The sequence below is a fragment of the Macaca fascicularis genome, chromosome 15 (genome assembly GCF_037993035.2).
Source record: "Macaca fascicularis isolate 582-1 chromosome 15, T2T-MFA8v1.1".
NCBI lineage: Eukaryota > Metazoa > Chordata > Mammalia > Primates > Cercopithecidae > Macaca > Macaca fascicularis.
Window position 1 is genome coordinate 41074588 of NC_088389.1, and position 23691 is coordinate 41098278.

A 23691-nucleotide genomic window follows, 5' to 3' on the forward strand; every position below is an offset into this window, starting at 1 on the left:
GGTTTAAGTTCCACTTTGGCCACTTACTGGTTGTGCAAATTTGACCATGTCAATTTCTCTCTGAACTTCATGTTCAATTGGAAGAAATACCTATCCTGCAATGCTGTTGTAAGGATTAAGTGAGCAGAATACATATCACATTCATGCCACGAATGAACAGAGGACATTCAAAGGATAGTAACTCCCTTCTGCCATTAAACCAACTGTGTAACTCTGCATAATATCTTTTTAAAGACATTAAGGATAAACTGCTGCCTTAGTTTGTCCAGCCTACTATAGCAGTTGGTTTATAAACAACAGAAATTTATTTCTTACAGTTCTGGAGACTGCAGATTCCAAGATCAAGGCGCTAAAATATTAAGTGTTTGATAAGGGTCCATTTCCTTATTCACAAATGGCCACTTCTCCCTGTGTCCTCCCATGGTGGAAGGAGTGAGGGAACTCTCTGGAGTCTCTGTGCTAAGGGCACTCATCCCATCTAGAGGCTCCACCCATGTAATCACCTCCCAAAGGCCCCACCTCCAAGTAGCACCACATTGGGGATTAGGTTTCAACACAGGAATTTGGGAGGACACAAACTTTCCATTTATTATACCTGCTTTTTTAAGTCAGTCTCTTCCATGGAGACTCGTGTTTCTCATAATTGAGAGAAATCTGTTTACTGGTATTGCATTTAGAGCTTCTAAGTTCATAAGAATTCAAAATAATAATCAAAATAGTTCCTGTTCCTTAAGATTTCACAGAGCTTGTAGTGGACATTGTGATGCTGCCCTCAGGTTTCCAGTCAGCACCTAGGCACTTATTCCCCAGCTGCCAGAAATATGGATGGTTGACCACTCTCAGCTGAGTCATTTTTTGAGTAATGCCTTCCATTGAAAGGGACCACTCCACACAAGATTACGTCCCCTCTCCAGGGACAGCTCATAGCTTATAACTGGCTGATGTGGGGATAGAAAGTCCTGACATCTTTGTCTTGATTTGGAACATCACTGAAGGACCGTCCCAGCCCCAGAGCTCCCCCATGGGATCAGCTGAGGGCTTTGCTGTGTGTTAGTTTGACCTCTCCCTTTGCCCAATCCCACTTTGCTCATCCTCTTACAAGAATATGTACCTCAAAACATCCTGAATGCTTGTGTCTGCCTCTGAGTCTGTTTTCTGGTGATTCGGTCCTAAGACAAATGCATTGTCTTATGCAATCTTTTTATCAACCTATGAAAGAGGACTTGGTATCACACCTTTCATATAGGATAACTGAGGGTTTGTTTTTTTTGACCAAGTTTGTAGAGCTGGTAAGTAAAAAAGTGAGGCTATGAGCTCATATCTTGCTGATTCTATTCTCTTTATTATTGCACTGTGTAACTTTCCTGAAGTAGAGGGATTAACCAAACTCAGTCCTGGGACACAATTCAATATCCATCTTTCAGTCTTTAGTGAGAATAAATACAAGAATTATCCATTTAAACAGCGTGACTGTGCTTTTTTAAAGAAAAATCTGTAGTTGATACTGATGTTCTGTGCCTTCCTCAAGGACCCATGTGACATGTTTCTGCTTGGGCTTATTTCCAGGGGGGGAAATATGGCTTTGCAGATAGATTTGCATATCTTCTTCTGCCAGAAATTTGAAATATAGAATCCAACAGACTCCTTCCTTTTTTGCCTTAGCTGCCAAGGACTTTAGGGCCAACTTGAAATGTGGTCATTTCGTTATCTCAGTCCTGATACTATCTATTCCCCCTACTTCACAAAGACGCCTCTTTCTTTTGCACCAAAATTATGTTGTCCGCTGTGCCTTTACTTAGGGATTTACTGCATAGGATGACAGAAATCATATGATTTGTGTGAATTAGAGAAGCTAATCATTGCCGATCATACCCTTACTATTTCCAGGGAAACTTCTCCTCCCACAGTCTTAGATGCTCAGTCAGCCAGGTGTGGTCTGATGTGATCCCGCCTCTCTGGCGATTGCTCATTGGACCACAGCTTTTCACCAGAGTCCAGAGGAGTCCAACCATAGGTCAGCCAGCAGAGTCAGATGTGACCTGACGGAGAGGCCTCCATAGAACCCATTTGATTCTTATTAACTGAGTCTGTCTTTGGAGAACTTGAATTGCACTCACAGAAAGATTTGTTTCTTTGTTTTTACTTGACAGTGAGGTAGACGCAAGTTGAGAAGCTGAGTCATGTTAATTATAAAACACAATTTAAAGTCTCCTGCTGCTGCCGTCTCTAGATCTGCCATCAATCTAGACTCACGCTCCCTGTCCAGCTTTGTGAAGCCTGGTCCTGTGTGGGTACATATTTTTCCCACTGTGAAATTCTATCTTTGTTTTGTTTTATTGCTATACATACACTCACCATTTGCAACTTGTATGCAGCCATCCTGAATGGGCTTCTGTTTCTCGCCTCCCAAAAAAAGTATGTGTGTATATATATGTGTGTGTACATGTGCATGTGTGTGGAATATCTATCTATCTATAGATTATTATACATTTATATGTAATATAGTAATATATACATATATGTATGTTTCCACATATATGTGGGATAATAAGGAACATTTTAGAGCAAATATTGGCCTACGCAAGCACTCAAGAAGAAATGTTAGCCATCATAAATGTTGAAAAATTGGTTGATTAGAATAAAAATGTTAATATTTAGCTTCTCCTGAAGAAAATCTGAAGATCTGGTGCCATTAGCCTTTAGTTCCATGTGGCAAGAGCTGCTGGAGCTGTATCATAGCTGCTCCATTTTAATGGGGCCTACAGTGTTCCTTGTGTGTCAAACCCCACCTTCTCCCTATTGTTCTGCAACATCAGGGCATTTTTTTTCTTGGGTGGGCGCTGCTCTTTTCCTTAGAGGTGCTGGGGATTTCTTTGGAAATCTCACTTTGTCTCTGTTTTCTCTATCTTGGTCTGTCTCTCTCTATCTTTCTGTCTTTCTCATAATAACACAAAAACAACACAAGCTTTGTGAGGAGACCTGGATGCTATTGCCTTCACACTCAGCCAGTCTCTCCTATTGATGTTAGCCTCCTGGCCCCTGTGGGTATCAATGACCCCTGTTCCAGAGGAGACACCTGAGTGACAGGGACATTAGCTTTTTTCATTTCCTTTGAAATTTAGTATTTAATCATTATTTCCTAGGATAAGTCAGGTGCCAGCTAAGCATTTTATCTACGTGAATTTATTTCATTCCCTTATCAACTCCATGAGGTAAGTTCCATTAATATTTTCCTTTACAGAGGAAGTAACCAAGACCCGGGGCATTGTGTGACTTGCCCGAAGTCAATGCCTATTAAAGGCAGATCCTGAATTTGACCCTACTTCCCTCTCAGTCCTAAGGGCCTATCTTTCATCACTAGGCTGAATTCTCTCCCATGTTTGATCTGCCTCTATCTCCCTATGGGCTTGCAACACCATGAGGGGCACATTGCAAGTGCGCTTAGACAAATGAGATCAGATGACCTGGGGGATGTGGCTCCTACGCACCTCTCTGTGTTCCTGTAGCATCAGCTAAGACCTTAAAATCAGTGAGAAAGTAGTCATCTCTCTGTTCACCCATAGGAAGCAGCTTCGTGGTGAGTGAAGGGAGCTACCTGGACATCTCCGACTGGTTAAACCCGGCCAAGCTTTCCCTGTATTACCAGATCAATGCCACCTCCCCATGGGTGAGGGACCTCTGTGGACAAAGGACAACAGATGCCTGTGAGCAGCTCTGCGACCCAGAAACCGGTGAGCCATGGGAGCTGGGATGGGGATAGAGGGTGGGAGAGGCTGGGTGGAAAGAGGCTTTGTGCTCCCTCTACCTAAAGAACTATGGATTCTGAGCCATTGACAAGTGACTGGATAAGAAGGCCCATCAATCTAATTAACACTAATCTATGTGCTGCCATTGCCTTTTAAGGGAGGAAATTCTTAGAGAAACACAGACTCTCAGAGTAAGAAAGGACCACAGAGAACATCTGGCCCAACTCCAGACAAGCAAAATGTCTGCACTTCAGATATCCCTGCGTTCAGAGCTTATCTTCTTTTGACTAGCTGGGTGATCTTGAGCAAGACACTGCCTACTTTTCAGTACAAGAGAATGAAAATAGCACCCAACCCACAAAACTGTCATTAGGATTGAATGAGATGTTGTGTGGAAATCTCATAGCATATTCATTCATTCACTCAACAGGTATTTCTTTAGTAGCCAGGCATATTTTTAGGTATTGGGAAGATAGCAGTGAACAAAGTATGCAAAATCTCCACCCTCATGAAGCTTACATGCTAGTGGGGTAGACACTAAACATGCACTGTGGAATATAGTAGCCACTAGCTACATGTGGCATTTTATTTTAAATTAATTGAAATTAAATAAAATTAAACATTCATTTTCCCAGTCATACAACCCAGATTTCAAGTGCTCCATAGCCATACACTAGCAGCTACATTTTTGCACAATATAGATATAGAGTATCTTCATCATTCTGAAAATTTTTATGAGACAGTGCTGCAGTAGTCAAATAAGCAGGTAAATTATATGACTCTGTGAGGTGATGATAGATGCTGGTGTGGGGGAAAAGAATGATGTACAAAGCATGTAGAGTGCTAAGCTGGGAGTATGGGTGGAGTTTCATTATACACAGTGTGGTCTGGGAGGCCTCTCTGAGAAGGTGACATTTGAGCAGCCACCTTGAGATGGGAGAATAAACCATGTCAGTATCCAAGGGACGTTTCCAGGCAGACGGAGATAAAAGAGTCAGTGGCGCAATCTCTACTTACCACAACCTCCACCTCCCAGGTTCAAGTGATTCTCCTGCCTCAGCCTCCTGAGTAGTGGGGATTACAGGCACGTGTCACCATACCTGGCTAATTTTTGTATTTTTAGTAGAGATGGGTGGTTTCACCTTGTTGGTCAGGCTGGTCTTGAACTCCTGACTTCATGATCCACCCATCTCAGCCTCCCAAAGTACTGGGATTACAGGTGTGAGCCATTGCGCCTGGCCTAATATGCTGCTTATTTAGCACTGGCAGTGGGGCCAAGATGGAGAGTGAGAAAGAAGGGGAGTAGGAGAATAAAACTGAGAAGAAGAAGTTTTGGGCATGGTGGTCCTCAGGGCCTTGTATAGGATAATATGGACTTCAGATTCTACTCTGAGGAAGATGGACAGTCTTTGGGAGATTCTCAGTACAGAAGCAACATGCTGTGACCTGCATTTGAGTAGGACCACTCTGGCTGCTGTGTAGTGAATTGATTCAGGAGTGTTCAAAGGTCCTGTTACTCTAATCTAGTCAAAGGTTGGTAGTGGCTTGGACCATGGAGGTAAGAGACGAAGATGATGAACAGTGATCAGATTCTGGATATATTTAAGAGTATACGCTCAACGGAATTTATTGCTGAGAATAGAATGCAAAAAATAGAGTGGAGTCAAAGATTATTCCAAATTTTTCAGTCTGAACAATGGAACACATTGAGTTATTATTAACTGAGTCAGGGGATGCCGCAGGAAGGTCAGAGTTGGGTGAGGAAGACAAAGAGTGCTGTTTTGGGTGTAAGTTCAAGATGACTACTAAACATCAACAGAGAATGGGCATTTGGGTCCTGATCTAAGAGCCCCCAGCTAAATTGAGATTCCAGTAGTAGAACGTCTAGCAACCCTTCCCAAATGGGAAATAAAGTGGGGCTGGGTGTGGGTGTTTACAGTGTGCCCTTCACGGGATGCTTCTTTTACCTGGTGGGCAGCCTAAGATCTGGTTGTCTGATGGTGACCCAGGAGATCACCTGTGATCCTGTGAACTTCTCACACAGGAAGCTTGATTACACTGGCTGCCACCCTTTGTGGTTTATCTAACCTGTGCACAATTAATGCCTGCCTGACCATCATTCATGTGCTGGGAGCCTGCCCTTGTGTTCTCCCCAGCATCCAGGGCCTAGGATAGCCCCTGCTCCTTCAAACAGAAGGCACAGATTCAATTAAACACAACCGTAGGAAACAAGTTCAAAGATTAAATACTTACAGATCCCGAGTCAGGAAGGCAATCTTCTGTCCCTGGGTCACAGGAGACAAGAGATGGGGGATGACTCAGTTGCCAATTTTATTAGTTTAATTGTCTTGACAAAACTGTGTTTATTTCTATCACCTCATCTTCTGCCTCTATTCGCCTCGTGTCCTGGGTTCTAGGCATACCACCCACGTGCAGGTTCGCTGAAGGCACCATGCCCTCACATGCCTCTGTCCCTTTCACAGGCTGTTTCTTCCCCTTGAAAATGTCTTTTTCCTTTTAATGGGAGAGCAGGGGCTTCTTTTTATTTCCTACACTTTCAGCCCAAACACCTTTCCTCCCACAGGTGGCATTCCTGACCCCCTCCCCCTAGCCCTGAACAGACGAATGGGCCCTCCCACCTACTGTCATAGCCTTCTGTGCTTCCATATGTCATGGCCTTGTTCCTCTACAAAGTCATTGTTCTTTCCTTGTCTGGAACTATCACCAGACTGTAAACTTTGTTGGAGCAAGGAGGGAGGTTCAAGATGTCTGTTTCACTTTTCTTGCTATCTTTAAAATTCAGCATAATGCCTGACATGTAGTTAAGAGACAAAGAATAATACAAGAAGGAAGGAAGAAGGGAATTTTCCTCCCGATGCTTCTTGAAACAATTGTATATACCAATTCTAGTTGTTCCCCTTTTATTCACTTACATAAGAACTCAAGTTAAATATTTGGCAGATCTAGAAAAACTGAATCACCAACAACTGTGCAGCATCCAGGTATCTGAATTCTAGGATACCCTGGTCTTACTCTCTTATTCCAACACATCTCCAGCAGCATGCCTCTTTCCATTGCTTACTCTGCTTATACTCACAATTATTCCCCAAACATCCCCATGTAAAGTTTTACCTTTTCACTAGAGTTCAGCTCTTCTCTCCACCTGAAATGCCTCCCACCCTTTAATCATCTACCTTCCACAATCCTACTCATTTAATTTCTTCTTACTTCTTCTCAGTAGAATGGATGACTTCTTCTACAGAATCATCAGAGTTCTTTGTTGACTAAAAACCAGATTAAAACTTGAGTTAATGATTGAAAGTTTATCTCCCCTGCTAGAAAGTAAATTCCTTAGGGCCAGAGATCATATCTATTCCTATATTCTTTCCACCGCAATGCCCAGCAAAGCACCTTTCTCTTATAAGTCACTCAAGGCATAAATGGATAGGACTGTCTACAGGTGGAAAATAGAAATAGGAACATAAGATCCCTAAATATATTTTCATGGGGCTTAACTCAGATCTACTTTGTAAAATTTAGTTCAATTCATTAGATTCAATTCAAGCAAGATTTTCTTAATTCTGCAACTCGTAAGTCAGTGTGTTAAGTATTATGGGAAATCACAGACAAATTGCACAATGTTCTTGCCTTCATGGATTTTACATTCTCACAGGCATAAAAAGAATCTGCTCATATATAGCTATTATCAAAAACACAGTGTAGTATAAATCAAGAACAATGCATTAACAAAGTGCCTCAAGCCTGAAGAACAGGGAGAAATGTATTCTAGATGGGGATTTCAGGAGATACGTCATGGAGAAGATGACCTTTTAGCTCAGCTTTGTAAGTTTTTGTAGGGACTATGAGTATGGAGGGTGCTTTAGCAGAGGGAACTTGATTTTTTGAAAAAGAGAAAAGTTTAGAATGATTCTAGGACCCAGAGAGCAATTTAGTTGTGCTGCCATCTGGAGAATGAGGTGCAGGCAGAGCACTGGGAGAGTGGCAGGGGATGAGGTTGGGAAGGTAATATGAAGAGAAGTCTTTAAAAGGTAAGTGTCCAAAGACTTTGAGAACATCTGTTCTCACAAGTAGATGGGTCCACCTGTTTTGGAGAGCATCTAACTCCCTAAAAGAACAATTAGAACTTTCTCCACTCTTTGCTTCCCATCAGGAATTAGAATTTGGGGAAAGTCATGGAAAAACTAAACCCTGAAGCCCTATATACATTTAGATCTGGATATGTCAAAAGTAGCTTAGCTTCTTTTAAAGAAGTCTCTACTTTGTGAGTCAAATCTGTAGAGCTGGACAGAGTTATGGAGTCGAAGCGCTGGTTATCATTCCCTAAAGCTTTTCTGGATGTGTTGATAAGAAGAATTGTTTCTCCCAAGTGACAGGGAAGGAGGAGGAAAGTGGAGAAGATGCTACAGCTGAAACATTTATATAATTGTCTTGGTGCACACATGAACCTGGCCAAGTTTTCCTGGCTGCATGCCACAGCCCATCTCCGGTGTGTTTTTCCAGGGATTTCAACAATTAGTACCACCCACAGGGATGACTATGGAATTAGATCCGTGATGTGCTGGAGCCAGCTCACGTGGCATCATAAGAGTGGACGGTTAACATCTTTTCCCAACTCTTTGTTCAGTGATGGCATGTTGATAGCCTGAAAATATGCTGTGGTGAGGATGTTTACACCAACACAATTGGTAAATGCAACAAAATCTAGTTTATTTTTTTTTTTCAGAAAGACAATCATTAAACATTTAACAGCACAACACTGGATGAGATGAGAACAAACCAATGAAAGACCAAGGCAAAAAAGTGGCTAGTGGAGACCTGAACATGTCACCAGAGTGACATTGTGCTCCTTCCCAGGATAGACTACCATTATCTTCATCTCTCTGAGGACAGAAAGTGAACATCCAAGGACTACTTGCTCTGGTCCAATAAAATGCAACACCAAACAGTTGAAATCATTAGGCTTTGACTCTCAAGAATATCAGTGTGGTAATGTCTTATTGTGAAACAGCTTTATTAAAGTTCTGCACATCTGTGGCATCACACCAAGTTCTGTAAATAAAACCTTTGACAATATGGTCTACAACACATGAAGCAAATGACAGCAGAACACTAACTCATTCTTTCATATGTTTATTCATTCATTCAAGCACTTAGTGAACCAGAGGAGAATTGGAATATCTTCCTGAGTCAGACACAGCCAGGTTTAAATTCTCTCTTCTCTGTTTCCTGGTTGTAGGGAGCTGGGTAAGTCATTTAACATATTCAAGCCTCATTTTTTATAACTAAAAATGAGAAGAATAATTTCAACTTTTTAGAGTTGTTGTAAGGATGAGATGAAAAATAAAATTTAAAATTCACTGGTGCAGTGGATAATATATGGTGGAAACCCAATACAAGGTTTTCTCTTATTTTTATAATCAGTTATTCAGTCATGTGTATCTTCACTTACTAGTTCAATAAATATTTCATGAGCTGTTTAATCCAACAATGTGCATAGCATTAGATTATGTGAGAAGAAAATATGATATCATCTCTGCCCTGCAGTAGCTAACCAGCTGAAGGAGGAATTTAGAGTAAGCTAGACATTCCTATCTGCTGAACTTTTATTTAGTCCTTGTGTGACTTCTGAACATTGGCAGTGAAAAAAATTACTGGCCAGGCATGGTGGCTCATGCCTGTAATCCCAGCACTTTGGGATGCCAAGGCAGGTGGATCACTTAAGGCCAGGAGTTCAAGACCAGCCTGGCCAACACTGTGAAACTCTGTCTCTACTAAAAATACAAAAATTAGCTGAGCATGGTGATACATGCCCGTAATCCCAGCTCTTTGGGAGGCTGAGGCACAAGAATTGATTGAGCCTGAGAGGTGAAGGTTGCAGTGAGCTGAGATTGCACCAGGGCACTCCAGCCTGGGTGACAGAATGAGACTCTGCGAGAAAGAAAGGAAGAGAGAGAGAGGAGAGAGAGAGAGAGAGAGAGAGAGAGAGAGAGAGAGAGAGAGGGAGGGAGGGAGGGAGGAAGGAAGGAAGGAGAAAGAAAGGAAGGAACGAGAAAGAAAGGAAGGAAGGAAAGAAGGAGAGAGAGAAAGAAAGAAAAGAAAGAGGAAAGAAAGAAAAAAGAAAATAATTATTAACCTTCAACCTTCAATCCTAATGTCAACTTTGCCACAAATTTGCCATTTGACCTTGAGTATGCCACACCATGAACTTCAGATTCCTTTTCTTCAACAAAGCAATGAGTGGGAACATACTTTTAGTGCAAGAAGAGTTCCTAGCCATCTAGTGTAATTAAATGAGGAGATCAAGAGCCACCAAGGCTAAGCACATTTCCGTGTGTCACACCATAAATTAGTGGCATGATACAAATTAAAAGTCTAAATAATTTCTAGGATATTTTCCAGCTCAAAATCTATGTTTCTATGACCTTTTAAGCACTAATAACTTAGCATGTACATATGATTGAAACAACTTGTAAATGGCATTTATACAAATTGAATTTTCTTTCCACGATTGATATGAACTTCAGTCATGTTCACCATTACATTCAGTTTATTTCCATGTCTTCAGCAGTTACTTTTCATTTGTAGTAGGATATGAAATGAGAATATACTGTATGTGGTTATGTCATATAGCAATCTTATATTGTACTAAATATTTCTAATGCTTACAGATTGTTTCTGGTATTTGCTGAGCTCTATGTTACTAAAGTTTAAAGGGATACAGGATTTTTATGGAGCTATAAATTCCAAGAATCTACAGTGATGGAGAAATTCCCTGTTTTGAAGGAAATGGTATCTTTAGGACTTTCTAGGTGGTAGAGCATATATAGTGAAGTATGGTAATAAGTAGGTAAAAGCCACAGTAAAATATGCTGATATTTGTCTATAGAGAACCAACTTTCTGGCAGACTGAAGAGGGGACATTTGTATATGAGTATACACATTATAGAAAGACTTGGTCTTTGCTCACCTTGTTTATTGCTGTATCTGGAAATGAAACAGTTCCTGTATCAATACATCTTTTCTTGGATGGATGAATGGATGGATGGATGGATGGAAATCAAGTTTCAGTTGCTAAAGTGTCAAGGCTTGTTCAATGAGTAAGGTGTAGGCTTCTTGTGTCAGCACCATGGAGAGTTCTCAGGGTGCTGACAACACTCTGGCTAAAGTGTGTGTTTGCTAAATTAACACTTTCTCAGCGATACCTAATCCTTTTCTGAAACTCACCTTCTCCCCTGCTTGGGCAGCACTGGTCTTTTCTGAACTCAAATAAGGTAAACTCTTCCCTTTATACGTTTAGAATTAGTCCTTGTTTAACCATGCTGCTATTCCAGAGAGCCTCAGCTGGGCATATCCTCCATGAAATGAGTCTCTCTGATCCTCAGAACCCATATTGCTCTCCAACTCACCACTCATTTGTCATGAACTTTACTAGAACGTGAATTAAACAGAACTCATCTGAATTCATTATCAATTAATTAACATGATACCTTGTTATTCTGGCATGAAAGATAATGGAATTAAGCTTTTAAAAATCTTTTCCAACAAAAGTAATTGAAAGAACAACAACAAACCAAAGTTTTCTGCTTACATTCCATGAAACAAGTCAGTAACTCATAAATCCCATTTCTCTCATCAGATTAATCCATTTAATGCAGATTCATTATCTATATGTAGCAGATGGAGTGTTAAGACAACAACCAAATACAGCTTATAGTCAAAAGAGATATAATGGAATTTTGGTGAGATATCAAGAAGTACATGAACACTGAAGTGACAATAACAACATCTAAAATTATTAGGCACTTATTGTGTACCAAACACCATGCAAAGACTTTATATAGCTATTCTCAGTTATTATAATAACACTTCTAGGTAGTTATTGTTGCTTCGATACAAGTAGCTGTGTCTTAAAGCAGTTGATTGACATTCTCAAGGTCATATATTTACTAAGTATCACTGCTGGGATTTGGCCAAGCTACTGTTTTAAGGAGTTGGCATGTGAGGAAATTTGCTTAGCATTGAGAAAAGAGAGGCATTCTGGGATTCCCCCTTTGATAGGTATTTGTATAGAATTCTCAGAGGCAGGCATGAATCCTTTGGACAAATAATTTACAGAATAAGTTGACTTGAAAAAAATAAAAATACTGAATTGAATTGAGGGCAAGGAAACAATACAGAACTGAGAGGTAGAAAAACTGTGTGACAGCATGTATGAGTTGTAGGGAAACTACTTTTTATCTCTGTTTGGTAGTCTTGATATATTTGGTTTAAATGTGTTGTAAAATGTTATGTTGTAGAAGATGTTTAAGGTCTTTTAAGAAAGGACAATCTGTGTCTAGGATGAGGTCATAAAATTTCAGGGAGCCTGCAAAGCAAGCAACAGGCCTGACTGTTCAAAAATTTAGAAGGTCAAGAAGGTTAGGGTAAACTACAAAAGAGACTATGAAAACTTTTTCTTATTGGGAACTTGCCAGTCCCATTGAAAGTCCAAGGCAACCTTTGCTTCTGAACTTGAAAGAAAAAGGTTGTCAGAGATCTGAAATATCATGCCACAAAGCTGCATATAGGAAGAAGTAGCCTAAGGTATTTCTGATGATTATACGTACAAAAAAAGGGAAGTGCTCAGCTTTTAAGACCAGATTTTAACATGATAAATACAATCTACTGACATTTAAATTAGAGAATATATTTAATTTTATCCAAAAACTGTGTTAAAAAATGTATTGGTTTTCTAAACATGGCATATGTCCTACTATTTAAAAAATAAATCCAGGAAAGCTCTAAATATATATGTAAAACCTTACAATAAATATATTATCAATAAACAAATGTATGGGAAAAAAGATGATAATGAAGCCTAGGTTGGAATTGAGAGTGTTAGTAGGATATAAAGCCATGTTGTAAAGAGTTCCATATTTGTTAATGGTGAGTCATTTCTTCTAGCCAATGTAATTGCATTAGTGATGGTGCTGTTTCTTCTTCATGGGACAATCTGTTCCTCATCCAGCCCCACTTCTTATAAACTGTATTCTGTAGTTGGTTCACTCCTCCTTATCCTTCTAGTTTCAACTTAAAATGTCACTTCCTCAAGGAAGTGACTTTCTATACTAGTTTATTTCCCCAATGTGTTATGCTCCATTAGTGCTCTCTACTTTTCCTTTATAGTAAATAGTAATAATGGTGCACATTTATACAGTGGCAACTGTGTCAGTCACTCTTCAAAGCCTTTACATATATTATCTCATTTAATCTCTCAATAACCATGTGAGGTAGATGCGATTATATTTAAAATAAGTTAAGACACACACATATATATAGTTTATGTACCACTAAGAAAAAATGCTGCCAATAATAATAACCATACTATACCATACTATACTAATAATTATCAGCTAAGTCCTCATTTCAGGAATATTAAAATATGGGGGCTGGGTGTGGTGGCTCACACCTGTGATCCAGCACTTTGGGAGGTCAAGGTTGGAGGATCACTTAAGGCCAGGAGTTCAAGACCAGCCTGGGAAACATAGTGAGACCCTGTCTCTAAAATAATTTAAGAAAATTAGCCAGGCATGGTGGCATGCAACTGTAGTCCTAACCACTTGGAGGCTGAGGTGGGCAGAGCACTTGGGCCTAGGAGTTCAAAGTGTCAGTGAGCTATGATCGCACCATTGCAATCCAACCTGGGTTACACAGTGAGACTCTAAAAAATAAAAATAAAAATAAAAATAAAAAATAAAAATAAAAATAAAAATTAAAAATGAAAATAAAAATAAAATGTGAGAAGTTGCATGCCTTAGGATTAATGTAATGAAATAGTGTTATTGTCTCATTTTACAGGTGAGAAACTAAATCACAGTTAATGGATTTTTCCTGAAGTCATTTAGGAAGTGATAGTGTCTAGATTTGAATCCTACAAGTCTGGCCTCAGAATTTACCCTCTGAACTACAACCCTATGCCATCAGCGCATAATTACAACCTTGAATGATACATGTATGTGTGTCATTCTGTGTTCAATTACTAGCTATCTAAAAAACTGTGTGCCTTATAAAGGCAGAGATTGTGTCTGCATTATCCACTGTTTTTTCCTCATTCCCAACCCATCGTGCAACACACTGTTGATGTTTAAAAATGAGTGGTGGAATGAGCGCATGAAAGATGAAATACTGAATTTAGAGAAAAACTCCATGGCCTCTAATCCCAGCTTTGTAGTTTACACATGGTATGACCTTTGACAAGTCCCCTTTTCCCTATGAGCCTCAAATTCTGTATTTATAATACAAAAGGCATTTCCATTAGATTTTCCCTGCGTACTCTCCAGCTCTGAAATTCTGTGTACTGAAAATCTTTACTGAAAGCCAGTATTCTGGCTTTGAAATATGTAGAATGAAGAAAACCACTGATTCCTGATCTCTTGAAGGATAGATAACATGTGCACCCATGAAATGTGGATTAACACAAGTGTTTACACTTAATAAGCATCTGTGGTGGTCAAGAACTTGCACTCTGGATTCAAATGGATGAAAATTCAAATCCCAGCCCACTTGGGTCCTGCACGACTTTGGACACTTCGCTGACCCTTCCTACACTTCTGTTTTTCCCAAAGGTAAAACAGGGGAAAGATTATCAACATGGCAGACCTTGGAGGGTAATTATGAGGACTGAGCTAGATAAAGTGTATTATGCACTGAGCACAATACCTGGTAGTTAAAGCTCAACAAACATTCGGTATTACCATAGCTGTGACTAAAACATGGATTGAGTGAAATGAATATATCCTAAAAAAAGGTCAGTTATTGTGAGCCTTAGCAATTAGGGAAAGCTTCCTCTGGTGGGGGTGGAAGATAATAGAACTGAATCATGAAGCAAAATAATTATTGTGATAGAACTCCACTGTCCAGTCCAGTAGCTATTGGCCATTTTTGGCCATTTAAATTAAAATGTAAACTAATTAAAATGAAATAAAATGTAAAATTTAGCTCCTCCGTCGCATTCACCATATTTGAAGTGCTCAGCAGTCACATGTGGCTGGTGGCTTTCATATTGGAGAGATATAGAGCATTTCCATTGTTGCAACAAGCTCACTTAGGCAGTGCTGTGACAGAGTGAAGAGCAGAACTACATTTCATATATGTTTCATTTCATTCAAAATTGTTATTGAGTGGCAATGCTGTGTAAGACATTGTGCTGTGTTTATGTACTGATATTCAACAGGAAGAAAATTCAGACCCAGTGCCTTATCTAAGAGTGTTTAGTCCAGTGCAGAAGTCAGCAAACTATAGCCTGCAGGACAACTGCTGGTTTTTTGTAAATTAATTTTTATTTAAACACAGCCATGCTCATTAGCTTACATATTGTCCATGACAGCTTTTGTGCTACAACATCAGAATTGAGTAGTCACAACCCTATGGCTTGTAAACCTGAAAATATTTGTCAGTTGGCTCTTTACAGAAAAATTTTGCCAATTCCTGGTCTGTTGAATTCCTTTAATGCTTTGATGTCCAAGTTGAAAAAATGGCTTTGGTATTTATTCATTCATTCATGTATTTGTTCATTCAACGTTCAGTATATATTTATCAAGCACCTAATTTAAGCAGGATGTAAGGCTCCGACAGAAGAAACAAAACAAAACAAAAAAATCTCTACCATCATGTAACTTACATTCTTGTGGGGCAGGGGACAGGCACAGAGTTAAAATATATGTAGTAATATAGTTAAAAAATATATATATATCTCTCATGTACATACTATATATAGTACCCTATATATAGTACATTATATATAGTACATATGTACATCTATAATGTGTTATATATACATATTTACTATATATACATTTATACATTATACTATATATACATATACACTATATATATTTACACAGTATATAAATTTATACATATATACATTTATACAGTATATGAATATGTAGAAATATATAATGTACTATATATAATATGTGATACACTTTATCAAGTTATTTACTAAATATATTTTATTACCATATATACTAAATACAGTAATTTATATATTTTATTACTATATAGTTTATATAGATACTATGTATAGTAGCACATATTTTATTACTATAGATAGTATCTATAGTAATGAAATTGTATTGCTGTATATACTATACATAGTAATAAAACTATAGTGAATAACATGTGATAAAGTATATCACATGTTAGAAGTTGAGGGGTGTGTGTGAGAAGCCTGCAGAAAGAGGGGGCTGTACATATTGCAGAAATGGTTGCAAATTTGAGCAGACTGTTCAAGACAAGCACAACTGAAAGGGTGTGGGAGCAAAGCAGGCCTTGTGGATATCTGGGGAAAGCATGGTGTAGGTAAAGGGGCAGCCTGTGCAGAGGCTCAGAGGGGTGATTGTGCCTTGCATATTTGAGGACGATCATAGAGGCTAATGTGCTAGGTTGAACTGGGTACTAGAAGGGTATTAGGAGATGGGATCACAGAGTCGTCAGAGGACCAGAATCCCTGGGTGGGCCTTGCAGAACGGTGCAAAAACGTTAGCATTTTCATTTGCCCTGAATGCAATGGGGAATCACTGGAGAAGTCTTAGCAGAGGGGTGACATCATCTAACTTCTATTTTAAGAGTATCACTCTGGCATCTCTATTTAGGAAACATCTGTAGGAACGGAGGTAAACATGTTGGAAGGGAGACTAACGGGAGGACTGATGTGATAATCCAGGCCAGAGGTGGTGGGGGATTGGATTGGGGTGGGAAAAGCCAAGGCAGAAAGAAGCATTCAGAATCCAGATATTGCATTTCATTCTTTGCAATTTAGTGTGCATCACTTATGTGCCAGGCATTGTGCTCAGTATCGGAGTTAGTTAGACAAAGAAGCTGCTGTCTCTGGCCCAGGGAGATTCTGGTGAACTGATTTCATGATTTGACATCAGAGTTGAGGAATCTGCTCATTGTGTGTCCCACATGTGTTTGAGCTCAAGACCCAGTTTTTACACCATCTCTAAAGATAGGACCGAGGAGGTGACAACACCAACTTGGGATGAAAGGAGAAGAGAAACACTGAAGCGGGCATGTGATACAAGTGAGAGGGTGAATAGAGCTTTGCTGATCCTTTTGTGAGGCAGGGCTGGGTGCAGAATGAACTGAATGAGATGCCTCAGGCAAAAACTTCAAGGAGGCACTCATTCTTAGATGAAAACCCTGTCCTTACACAATTCTAAATGCCCTCTTAAATGTGGAGGGGAAAAGTATCAATTAATGACACTTGCCTCTCTACCCCTTCTCCTGAGAAGCCTTTAAAGACTCCGCTGAGATGACAAGTAGGGCTGGGCACTGTGGGGGCATAGAACAAAAGTCTCCAGGGTGGGAGGAGCCCTACAGATTGTCTGGCCCAAGGCTTCCTTCTACACCTGATAGCTTGAGGTTTTGGGAGGGTTCATTTAGTAATTCAGTAACTTAGTGGCAGAGAGGAGGTTGCCACACTACCATAATGGTGCTTAATTTCATTCCTCTTGAGAACATATTAAGCAGTCAAAATATTTTATCCTTGGGATGTAAACCCCCATCCTCCCAACTCCAAACTTGAGCCATTACCTTTTGCATGGCCTCTTGCCACATGTGAAGATGGTACTGGTTTCTGCCATTACTTTTCTGGTCTTGTCTTGCAGGGATGTGCTCAGGTACACTCATTCATAGAAATAAGTGTTTCAGTGCAGAGGATCTGGGGTATGTGAGTTCCTCTTAAGTTTCATTAATGTCTTTGTTTCATAGACATCAACTGAGCCTGAAGATTGAGTCAGTCATTGGGGAGAGAAGCAAAAGAGACACCATTGGCCCTTTCCAAGAGCTCATGATCAAGCTGCATGAATGCTGGGCTCTGTTTTGTTTTATAGAGAGGCAGTCAGGGCAACATGGAAAGAGCCTAGGACTGAAATCAGACAGACCAGGGCTGAAATCTTGCCCTGAATGCAATGGGGAAACCACTGGTAGAGGCTGAGCAGGGGCTCTGCCCCTGACTATTAGCATAATTTTGAGCAAATCACTTAATTTCTCCAAGCCTCAATTTCCTGCTTTTTTAAATAAGATGGAGAAGTGTTCACCTTTGTTAAGTTATTGTGACAATTATTATGAGTACAAAGTACCTGCTACATTATATGGAAAATACATGCGTTCAACATATGGAAATTATTGAATCAGGGACAAAAAGAACCCCCCAAAGCTGACAATACTTAACACACAAAAGACTTAATCGTGATGAAATGGAAGGCATGATGACAGATTTCTGTGCAGAAAGGACCTCTAGGAAACCATTTAAAACACAGCACTTAGCAGTAGCACTTGCCTTTTCTGGTTATTTGATACTGCCTGTAGGGAGCTTGCCCATTGCAGCGCACTGTCCTCTCTCCTTTTGCTTGACCGAAGGCAGCATTTGATTCAGTGTGGATGACTAAAGGCCTCTGAATAGAAGGAGGAGTATGTGTTTGTGTGTGTGTGTGTGTGTGTGTGTGTGTGTGTGTCCCCACCTTTTGGCTACAGTACTGAATGGTCTCTTATGTCCCTGCCTTTTGGCTACAATGTTGAATGGTCTCTTAATTAAAATTTCACTAGATGGTTTATGTTTCTACCAGAAAATGGGAGTATGTGATGGGCAGTTGGGGTATGGATTTATGTTGCTAACACCAGCACTCTTCCTTTGGACAGGGCATCCAGAATTCAAAATGTCCCACACAACTCAGGTAAGGTCAGGTGACCTTACCCAGTGTGGTGTGAACAACCCATCACACTCTCCAATGGCTGAAAATGAACCTAACAATGAAGTCTGACTCTGCAGTGAAGCCTGATACAGGCTGCTTAGACACACTTTGCTTAATTTTAATTATTCATAATGATTTCCCATTATATCCCAGGAAATGTACTGTAAAAATGTTTTGTAAAAGAATGAGAGCCTTGGTAATGGGAACCTGCACTGTTCTTCTATTAAATCATTGCCGGAAAAGTGGGGGCTTTAGTGTGTGCGCTTGTTTGAGAGTGGGGCAAAGACAGTGGAGTGAATGGAAGGGAAGACAAGGGAAGAGAAAGAAGGGAAGTTAAAAAACTCTAAGAAAGGCTGGGTGCAGTGGCTTATGCATGTTATCTCAATCTTTGGAAGGCTGAGGGAGGCAAATCAATCACTTGAGGCCAGGAGTTTGAGACCAGCTTGGCCAGCATGGTGAAACCTCATCTCTACTAAAAAATAGAAAAATAGCCAGGCATGGTGGTATGTGCCTGCAGTCCCAGCTACTCAGGAGGCGGAGGCAGGAGAATCGCTTGAACCCAAAAGGCGGAGGTTGCAGGGAGCTGAGATCGTGCCACTGCTCTCCAGCCTGGGTGACAGAGCGAGACTTTGTCTTAAAAGCAAACAGAGAAACAAACAAACAAAAGAACTTTTAAGAAGAAAGGAAGGAAAGGGGAAATTGATTTAACAGGAAATGACTGTACTCTTTTTTGGTGACACCTTTACATGCTATGTCTTATTTCATCTTCATATTGAACCTTCAAGTAGACAGACCATACTTTTTCTTTTATATTTGTGGATAAGGACATTAAAGTGGATTTGGAGATTTTACTTGGACCTCTCTGACTCTAAACTCAAGTTATTTTTGCTGCAGAGAATTCTAAAAGAAAAGAAGACAGAGAAAGTCAAATAGTAAAGAACATAGACACAGAGAGTGAGAAAGAAAAAACAGAAGCAGAGACCAAAGAGAGAAACCGAGGCTGTGACAAAAACGCAAACTTGAGAAACAGAAAGAGAGACAGAGATGAAGAGAAAGAGAGAAAACATAAAGCAGAAGCAGGGCAGGGGGCCAGGCACAGTGTCTCATGCCTGTAATCCCAGCACTTTGGGAGGCCGAGGCAGGTAGATCACCTGAGGTCAGGAGTTTGAGACTAACCTAGCCAACATGGCAAAACCCTGTCTCTACTAAAGTTACAAAAATTAGCTGAGCCTGGTGGTGGGTGCCTGTAATCCCAGCTACTTGGGAGGCTGAGGCAGGAGAATTGCTTGAACCCAGGAGGTGGAGGTTACAGTGAGCCAAGATTACACAATTGCATTCCAACCTGGGCGACAAAAGCAAAACTTGGTTTAAAAAAAAAAAAAAAAAAAACCATGAATATAATCAGAAATTAGATTAGCAAAGTGAAAATTAGCTGGGTTCAGCTGAATGTACACATTATGTAAAACGGTATAATATTCTAGATGGAAGGGACTGGAAATGGCAATCCTCTTGTTTGCTGGGGAAGCTAGCTGTGACCCTGACCATCTGCCTGCAATTGAGGCTGAGGTCACTCTGAGAAAGGAACCCCTCAGAAAGAGCACGCAATCCACCTTCTCTTTTTTTTTCTCAAATTCCTAACTAGAGAAAAGCAAAGGTCCCAGTTCTCTCTGACCCCTTCTGGCTCTCTAGACTGCCTTGTTTGATGCCATGGGCAGGACACACAGGTATGGCCCATTGCACTCAAAGTACACTCTGGAAAATCATTAGTATTTTTGCTCTAATTGTATTAATGGAATTTAATTTTAAATTCCCAAAGATAGCTGCTGCTTGGAAAAAAAAAATATCAATGAATCTCTTCTGTGGAGTGAAGAACCCTTTTGCAAAATGAATAATTACCCTTGGCTTAATTTATTTTGTGTATTTCACTTTGCTGTTTCAGGTTTTGTTCAGGCGGGGAATTGAATTATTAATCATCATGTGTTCTGAATGGTTTAAGCATATATTTTATCCTCATGGCATTCTCATGAATAAGGGAGAACAGAGCTGTGTTCCCCATCTTTTAGGTCAAAATGATGAAACTCAGAGAGATGAGATGGCTTGAGTAAGACCACCCAGCAACTTGCAGGAAAAAAGAGTTCTAGGATCCCATGAAGTGGGCAACCACGTAGCATGATTTCATCTGCATTCCTTTAAGCTCCTATAGAAGTATGGTAGATGGCCAAGTAGGGTCACAAAGGGAATTTTGATGAGACACCGGGTTGTGCTGAATTCATTCATCTTACATGGTACAGTTGCGGTGGGGGGCTGTGACTTCAGAGTCAAGCAGGTCAGGGTTCTAATCTTGACCCTGTTGCTTTCTTGCTAGATGAACTGAGGTCAAGTCATTGAACACTGTTGGGCTTCAGTTTCCTCCTGTGTAAAATCAGGATATAAGCACCTGCTTCACAGGGTGGTTAGGTGGCTTAAAGGCAAAATGGTGGATCAAAAGTGATCATGATTAACAAACTTCATGAGCATCTCTTAGTATCTGCCTTTTTCTAAGTGATAACTAAGAGGTCTGGAATAAGAGCCATGGTCAGGAAAGAACATTAAAGCCACCAGCTCCCTAATAATAGTCACAGCAATAGCAGGTGATACTTATGGAGCCCATTTTTTGTGTTGCTCAATGAGAAGGGCTGGCATGATTAACTTAGAAATAAGGAAGCTAAGTCTTGAGTGGAGACAGGAAGTTTTACAAAGTCACTGAGCTATTGATTGGCAAATGCATAGCTCTACTTCCATTCTGACTCCAGTGCCTGTCTTCTCTGCTTTTAAACTTGTCTCTTGCCACCCTAACAGCTGAATTCCGCATCTGGGAATGACTAGAGAAGTTCCCCCTCATCCACCATTTCACTTTCTACAGTATCTGTTACCCACAGTCAACTGCGATCTGAAAATATTAAATGGAAAATACCAGAAATAAACAATTTATAACTTTTATATTGGGCTGCATTCTGAGTAGTGTGATGAAATCTCACACCGTTTTGCTCCATCCCACCAGGATATGAATCATTCCCTTGTCCATAGTATCCACGCTGTATATGCTAATTGCCAGTCAGTCACTTAGTAGCCATCTCAGTTATCAGATCTGTCAAGGTGTCACAGTGCGTATGTTTGGATAATCCTTATTTTACTTAATTATGGCCCCAATTGCAAGACTAGTGATATCAGCGGATTGTTATACTTGTTCTATTTTATTTTTATTTATTGTTCTTAATCTCTTGTTGTGCCTAATTTATAAATTAAATGTTATAGATATGTACATATAGGACAAAAACATAGTAAATATGGGTTCATTAATCTGTTCTCACACTGCTATAAAGAACTACCTGAGACTGGGTAATTTATGAAGAAAAGAGCTTTAATTGACTCACAGTTCCACAGGCTGTACAGGAAGCATGGCTGGTAGGCCTCAGAAAACTTACAATTATGGCAGAAGGTGAAGGGGAAGCAGGCACAATCTTCACATGGCAGATCAGGAGGGAGAGAGAGTGTGAGGGGACCCAGTGGAAAGGGTTGCCCTGGTTGAGAACCTACAGCAGAGACCCTCATGGGACCTGGCTGGCAGCCTCTCAGCAGCCTGGCCACCCCACCTGGGTTGCACACATGAGCTGAGCCAACACCAGTCAGTCCCCATGTAGCCTTGACTAAGGCTACATGCTTTTAAACAACCAGATCTCGTAAGAACTTACTCGCTATCAAGAGAACAGCAAGGGGGAAGTCCGTCTCCATAATCCAGTCACCTCCCTCCAGGTCATTCCCCCAGCACTGGGGATTACAACTCAACATAAGATTCAGTTGGGGACACAGAGCCAAACCATATCAATAGGGTTCAGTACTATCCAGAGTTTCAGGCATCCACTGGGTGGGTTGGAACTCATCTTGTACATAAGGGGGCACAACTGTATTTTTGCAGAGGGGATGTGGCAGTTACCAGGGACTGCTTCTTCATACCTGCAGAACCAGGGCAGGATTCCTCAGTGCACATTAAGCCTTCTGTCTGTGCCTGCAATGTACCCCACTGATCCAGCAAAGCAAAAGGGCCCACCATTTTCCATGCACACTGTGGCCTGCCTTCGTCCCTGTTGTTTTCTCTGTAAAACTCTTAATTCCCCTGGAAAGGGAGTCAATGCAGTCTGGGGACAGCAGCACCATCTCTGGAGCAGCACAGTTGCTGGATGGATTCCAGTTCTGGCTCTGGCACACTTGACTTTGTGACCTTCAGCAAGCAGGGTACTACCCCTCTGGGCCTCTATCCCCTCGTCTGCAAGATGGGGTTAGTAATAGAGACTACCTCGTAGGTTTGTTGGAAGGATCATGTGAGTTAATCTAAACAAAGAACTTCCCACACTGCCTGGCAGGTAGTTATCCCTGTGGGTTTCCTCTTATTATTACTCTTACCCTCCCTTTTCATTGATAAGCCCCCATCCTGGGCAGAGCTCAACAATCCTCTCTTGGGCTCCTATACCTTTTTGCGCACACTCCTCTTTTAGCCTGAATCACACCTTGTGCAGTGATGTACTTTCCTCCAAGTCTTCCTACGCCAATGCCAGCTGTTTGAAGGTAGGAAAATAGGATGGATTCATCTCTCTGCCTCCATCTCCCCTGTGCCAGGTATAGAGGAATTATCCAGAGAAGGGTAGCTGGTCCGCAGCCGTAAGATCTGGAACAGAGATGAATCGGGTCGGGAGGAGAAAAGGAGGAACTAACACAGCAGAAAGCCTGGAAGGGCAGCTGCAGCCCAGAGGGGCAAGGGCACCAAATCAAGGAGGAAACGTGACTGCAGGGGGCTGGGGGGGGGAAGCAGCCTGGACAACAGCACAGCAAGGACAGCAGTGCTGGCAGCAATCACGATAACGACACTACAACATAGCAAGTGCTGCCTACACGTCTGGCAGTGCAGTAACTGTTTTTAATATATTGTCTGCAATCCTTGTGACAATTTTTAAAATTGGGTAAAAATGGGCATCTTAATGCCCATTTTCTGATGAAGCCCAGAGCTGCAGTGATTGATGCAGGCCACAGAGGATCCAGCTTCCAGTGGCCTTGGTTGCCAGGCCGACGCCTTTCCCTTACCAGGCTGTGTCCCTTTGCTCTCCATGCCTTCCCAGTGCATCTGAGAAGCTTAGAGGTTGCAGGGCTCTGGG

General features: G+C 40.8%; 1 protein-coding gene across 10 annotated transcripts in view; it reads left to right on the forward strand.

Annotated features, from left to right (window-relative positions):
• Positions 1–23691, forward strand: part of ASTN2 (astrotactin 2) — a 986627-nt gene that overhangs the window by 412457 nt on the left and 550479 nt on the right. For all 10 annotated transcript variants that reach the window (XM_045372567.2, XM_015436667.3, XM_015436666.3 and 7 more), the window contains one exon: positions 3564–3731. In XM_045372567.2, the coding sequence (XP_045228502.2) occupies positions 3564–3731 (168 nt within the window). The remainder of the gene's footprint in view (positions 1–3563; positions 3732–23691) is intronic.